Genomic DNA, 5,820 nt, shown 5'->3' on the forward strand with positions numbered 1-5,820 from the left:
GAAGCGGTCGCGCAGCACGTCACCCACGGCGCGCAGCGTGGGCAGTCGCATCCAGCACGTGCGCACCGTGCACGAGCCGGACATCCCGTGGCACTTGCACTCCTGGCGCATCTCGGAGAACACGGTCTGGGGGGCAAGGGAGAGAAAAAGGCTGTCCCAGGGCGCTGCCGGAGCCGGAGCCACCATCCCCCTAACAGCCTCCTCCCGGGCGCCGCTGGGACCTCAGCACAGGGCCAGGCCCAGCGGTGCCCAGGGGAAGGGAGGCAGGAAACGTCCCGCAGGGATTTGGATATCACGCTGTCTTGGCCTTTCAGCCTGATTTTTTGAATCTGGACAATGGAGGAGGCCGTAGGCAATGATTTCTATGGGTTACATGACTTCCAACCTCTTTGGTTCTACCCGTCCTCGGCCCCAGGCACCCCTGTGCCTCCTGCCACTTAACGCTTCCATTCTCAGGCTTCCCTCCAAACCGCCCGCTCCCTCAGGATGCTCTCCCCTGGGTCTCTGCCCTGAGTCCTGGCCTGATGGCCAACCGTTGCTTCCCAAGCAGGAGGTCAGCCCCTGCGCAGACCCCTGCCGCTCCGCGTCTGCAGAGCTCCTCAGTCGGCTCACCGTTCGGCCCGCCTCGTTGTTGTGAAGGTTCATGAGGAAGCGCAGGTCCCGCCCCTTCTCCCCGGAATCCACAAACTCCCGGCCGAAGAGGCGACCGAAGTCGATGTTGTCGCTGCAGCCTCCCCAGTGCCAATCGGGGCCCCCAGGGCCGCGTCGCCGATAGTCGCACGTGCAGGACTCGATGGAGCCCTCGGAGCAGGAGCGAGCCACCGAGTGGGTGACCCCAGCAGAGGTGATCGCGAAGATAAATGCTGTTTCCCGACAGCCTGTGGGGGAAGGGATCAGGGATCAGCGAAGGGCCACGCAGGGTGCAGGGTGCGGCGAGCACCCTCAGTGGAGGGCTGGGGACCCTGGAGTCCGCCGCCCCGCCTCCACCCTGGGCGTCCAGGCGGTGGGCTGTGTTGGGAAGCTGGTCTCATAGGGAAAGCACGTGCGTGGGCACGCAACCACGTCCGCAGTTGTCCTCACGCGTTAGAGACTTAGCGCGCATTTTGGCTCCTCGGTGGAAGTGGGGCAACCCCAGAAAGAAAACAACAACAACAACAACAAGGAAGAAAGGGGAGCGGAGGAACTCTGCACCGCCGACACCTCTCTGCAGCCTAAACTCGGCGAAGCAAGCCTTGCTGGGCTGGAGGCAAGACGCACCCCTACAGAGAGCAGGGTCTGGGGAAAAGCGACCGTGGCCAGCGGTCAGCGGTCAGCGGCCACAATTCAGGACTCCCGGTTTCTGAGGCAGTGGCTCGGGAGAGTTAAGCTTCGTGTCCGAGGTGTACTGCTCGAACGCGTCTGGTGGGCTGAGGTTGGTCCAGAGCTGGCGCCGAGCATAAAACTCCTGGCCAGTTGATGGCGTGACCCTGCTGCAGCCTGGGACATCTTCCCTGCACTCGCCCACCCGTGCCCTGTGGGTGACCCCGAGTTCCCCTAGTCCCGGAGGCGTCGCCTTCCTGGGTACCCACCTCGGTTGACGATCTTGCCGAAGAGGTGGGGCCCCGAAGCCGTGGGGCAGTTCCAGCGGCGGTTCCGGAACTGCCACTTGCACTCGCGCACAGCGCTCTGCAGCCCCCCACTCACACTGTGCAGGATCCCTGGGTTCTGGCGGATCAGCCGCCGCTGCTTGCGGCTCAGCAGCTGCAGACTGGGCTCCAGCACCAGCTGCAGACTCTTGGAGTCGGTCAGTAGGTTCGTGGAGGAGGCTACGTTCACGATGCCCCTGGTGAGACGCATGATAGCTCAGGCTCTGGAAGGGGGACCTTTCCCCTAACCAAAAAGGTCGTGCCCACCCTGCTGTGTTTCTGGAGCTATTTGTCGGGAAAGAGCGGCGGGAGATCAATAACAAGGTAATGACTCTGCTCTCCTGGGCTCGCTAGATTGAAAGGACTGGTCGTCCAGACTTTGGTGAGACCGAGAGTTCTAAGGGTGCTAGGGGCCCTGGGTGTGGTGACTGGACAGGGGAAGCATGGGGAACCCGGAAAATAGATGTCCACCTTGGCTCTCAGAGCATGTTCCGGCCAGCCTGGCGAAGAAATGCTGGCCTGCAATCCATGCCCACCCAAGGCGTGAAATGCTCAGGAGTCCCACCCTCTTCTTGTCTCCTTTCTAAGCACGCCTGGCCTTTCACTTCCTGAAGCAGGCAAACCTGTGGCGTGGCTGCCACCGTAAGCCTGGGTTTGGGGCGCATGGAAGGAGGGCGGTGCTAGAGGGAGTGGGCTCGCAGCTGGAATATCGTGGACTGCCGTGGCCGGACCATTCACCCCGCTTCAGCAGAGCTTGATTCTCTGGAGCAAACTCCGCTCCAGAGCGCCCCTCGGTGTCTCGCAGGGAAGTCAGAGCGCTGGAGGGAGCCTGTCTGCGGACGGATCCCAGAGCGTGGGAGCTGGATAGGGCTGGCCCCTGGCTCTGCGCCCCAGACAAGTGGCGACCCCGCACCAGCTCACTTACCACCATCGGCCACTGCTGTTGGCGGCCAGAGCTGCAGGCAGAGCGGCCAGCGCCAGCAACAGTGTAGCAGAAACCCAGCCGGGCAGCAGCGCCCAGTGCCCCATGGCCTGCCTGGCCTTGCCCGCTCTGTGTTGCAGTTGGGGCGGCTTTGGCTGCTGCCCGCGACGGGGGGACGGGATGCGGCGGTGGCGGCGGTGGTGAGAGTTCGCAGTCTGGCTCTAACAGCCCTGGGGGCGGGCGGCGGGCAGCATGGCTCGCGGTCCCAGCTGGTGGGCTGAGGCAGCCACGGCGGGGCGGGCGGCACCGCCTCTTATAGTTGCGGCACTGGCTGAAGGGACGATAGGAGGCTGCCCCGCCGGGCCGCACTGTGGCACCAGGGCGCACTGGTCAGGGGCACGCACAGACAATGGGCAGCGAGCGGGGCCTTGGCCCCCGCCCGTCTGAGCCCAAAGCTGACGGGCTGGCCGTCGGGGCTCACCCCCGCCCCCTGCCCGGTGGCTCCCGCCTCCGGGCCTGCACTGGCCGTCGACCCCTCCCCTTAGGGCGCCCTCCTACGCGCGCCCGCCCGCCTGCCTCTCTCCCGTTGGCGTCGGGAGCCCGTCGGGGGCCAGCGTCCGCCAGGGGGCGCAGCGACAATGTGCTCTCTGGATTTTCCCTGAGAATCCACTGAACCGGCCGCTATTGCCGCCTGCCCTGGGGCTGTCCCCTCGACGTCACCCCAGGCTTCGCGGGTGTCCCCTCTCTCCCCCATCCTAAGTGGAGGAAGAAAAGCTGTGGTTCTGGGCAGCGACTCTGGGGAGACGCCTTCCCTCCCAGGAACCCCCGATGGCTCTGGCTCGGTAGGGAAGGAAAAGGGGGAGACTGGGGGTGGAGGTGGGGCTGTGGTCAGGGAAATCCCCGGTGGTGGGTTGGGGGCGAGCTGACTAAACAGAGCTTGGCCATGAAGAGAAACCTGAAGAAGCGGTAGTTTGTGTTTATGGGCCGGAAGGTGCACACTAGTGGCTGTGTGTGTGTGTGTGTGTAAGTGGGACAATGCAGAAGTGAATGCGTGTGAGAATGCACACGAATGTGTTCTGAGTGTACACACTCCTGTGTGTTTTCACGTACAGAAACTCCCCGGTTTAAGGAGGGATGTTAGAAGCCTTTCTAAAGAATTTTGGGATTTGACTCAGGTCAGAGGGATCATCAAGTCATCTTGTCACAGCCACCACCTGGGGCAGTGTACCATCTTCTATGTGTCAGGAAGGAGGTGGCAATTACTGTCAGGAGAGACCCAGTTGACTGAGGAATAGAGAATGTCTGGGACTGTGTGTGGAGGTGGGTGAATGGGTGGGTGAATGTGTGCATGGGGAGATTAAATATGCATATATGTGTCACTCTTGCCCTGTGTACCTTGTGTCATCCAATGGTGTGTCATCCTGTGGTATGTGTCAAGCTGTGCATGTCACTAGGGGAGAGGTCTGAGCCAGCAACCAAGGTAGTGTCAAGATGAACAAGGCCTGGAGTGTCTGAGTCTCTGAGAACTAGGCTCGGGAGGAAGGGCAATGGAATAGATGTCAGGTGTATGTGTGGTGGGGGAGGACTGGGAAGAGAAGGGCCGCTGGCTAAAGTGAACCCAGAATAGGAAACTTGTGCTTCCATGTTTTGATTATTTTTGGATTTTTCTGCCAAGTTCCTGTCTTGCCCCCAAACTCTGGTTCTTTCCATTCTAACCAGGCTGGGAGACGCCTCTGTTGTACACTTTTCTCTCCCCTCCCAGGGACTCCAATTCAGGTTCAAGACCACGTTGGCCTTCTATTGAAGAAGTGGCTGCTGTTTCCTATACAGGACATGGGGGGCACTGCCAGCCTAGTTATCATGTCCCCTCAGCACACACCGCTGGCCCCTGGCAGGAGGGAGGATCCCCTCCTGTTTTACAGAGGAAAAATTAGATTAGGTAGCTGTCCAAGGTCCACACAGCTGATAAGTGAATAAATGATAGAGCCAGGCTGAAACCCAGACTATTTTGACTCAAAGCCCAGGCCTTTTTCACCTGACCAGCTGCTAGTGATTGTGATTCCTGCCTCCCTTTTGGATGCTCTCTTTTTCATGTCTTTTGCCTTTAGGATGCTTTCTCACTGAGCAATGTATCTACAGAGTTCCAAGTCCTAGAAATGACCAGGCTTCTCCTCCAAAGCAGGGAAATCACTCTAAGGAATAAATGCCTGATAAGTTTAATTGATCTTCCTGGGGCATTTGCATTTTAAATGAGATATGTATTAACCTAAATGAAGCCTAATGGAGGTTACTTTTGAGGGGATTGTTCTTCCAGGCCCTTTGCCCAGTACAGTGTACCTGGCTCCTCTAAGGATTCAACCCTGAGGGACCATGTGTACTGACCCAGCATTCTCTGAGGGTCCAAAAACCAGTAGTCTCTGCAGAGGGCACCCAGCACAGATGGCTCAAGTAAATAGACAATGTACCATAGGCAGCTTTATCCTTTAGGAGTTTCTCCTCACTGGGGCCTGGGTCAAGTCTTTTGGGCCGGTGGATTGATAAAACCCCAATGGAGGTGGGAGGTGGGCCAACAGAAAGGAAAACCCTGTCTGTGACCACTGTGACAAGCTGAGGTGGAAAGAGAGGAAAGAAGAAGCCAGTATTCCACCCACCAGGAATAGGAGGGAAGAGCAGGAGGGCTCCAGGTCTGGGTCACATTATGGATGACCTGGCCCAAATTTCTATTTGGATCAAATCATCACTCTGTCCATCATTCTCTGTTTCTTTCCTGTATCATCAACTTATCTATCTACTGGACCATAGTCACCAGCATATAAATGTGCTGTAGTATCTCCCATCTAAAAACCCCAAAACTTATTTGACTCCACACTGCCACCCAAGATTGCCTCATTTGTCTGTTTGCTTTTACAGCAAAACTGAAAAGGTTTACCTTAATCACTAACACCAACTTCTTTTCTTTATTCTCTCTTTCCACCCTAATCAGACCTTCGAACCTGCTCCTCCTCCTATCAAAACCATCCCTGACCTCCTTGTTGCTCTATAGTCAACTCTCAGGGCTCATCTTGACTAACCTTTCAGGAGCAGCACCTTCCTTTTTGAAATATTCTGGAACACCATTCCTACCTCCTGGGCTGCTCACCTTCTCAGTCTCCTTATCTGGTTCCACCTAGTGTACCAATTTCTAAACTAAATTGGGACTGTACCCCAATTCAATTGGGAACCTCTTCTCAGTCTACACTCACTCCTTTGGTGAACTCTCTAGTCTCATGCTCC

General features: G+C 57.8%; 1 protein-coding gene across 1 annotated transcript in view; it reads right to left on the reverse strand.

Moving 5' to 3' along the window:
• WNT1 (wingless-type MMTV integration site family, member 1) overlaps window positions 1-2,654 on the reverse strand; it is a 3,196-nt gene extending 542 nt beyond the window's left edge. Inside the window, exons 1-4 of the mRNA XM_005877349.1 lie at window positions 2,551-2,654; window positions 1,569-1,822; window positions 613-878; window positions 1-126 (exon numbers count right to left, since the gene is read on the reverse strand). Of these exons, the coding sequence (XP_005877411.1) occupies window positions 1-126; window positions 613-878; window positions 1,569-1,822; window positions 2,551-2,654 (750 nt within the window). The remainder of the gene's footprint in view (window positions 127-612; window positions 879-1,568; window positions 1,823-2,550) is intronic.
• Between the last annotated feature and the right edge of the window lie 3,166 nt (window positions 2,655-5,820).

This window comes from Myotis brandtii, unplaced genomic scaffold, assembly GCF_000412655.1.
Source record: "Myotis brandtii unplaced genomic scaffold, ASM41265v1 scaffold517, whole genome shotgun sequence".
NCBI lineage: Eukaryota > Metazoa > Chordata > Mammalia > Chiroptera > Vespertilionidae > Myotis > Myotis brandtii.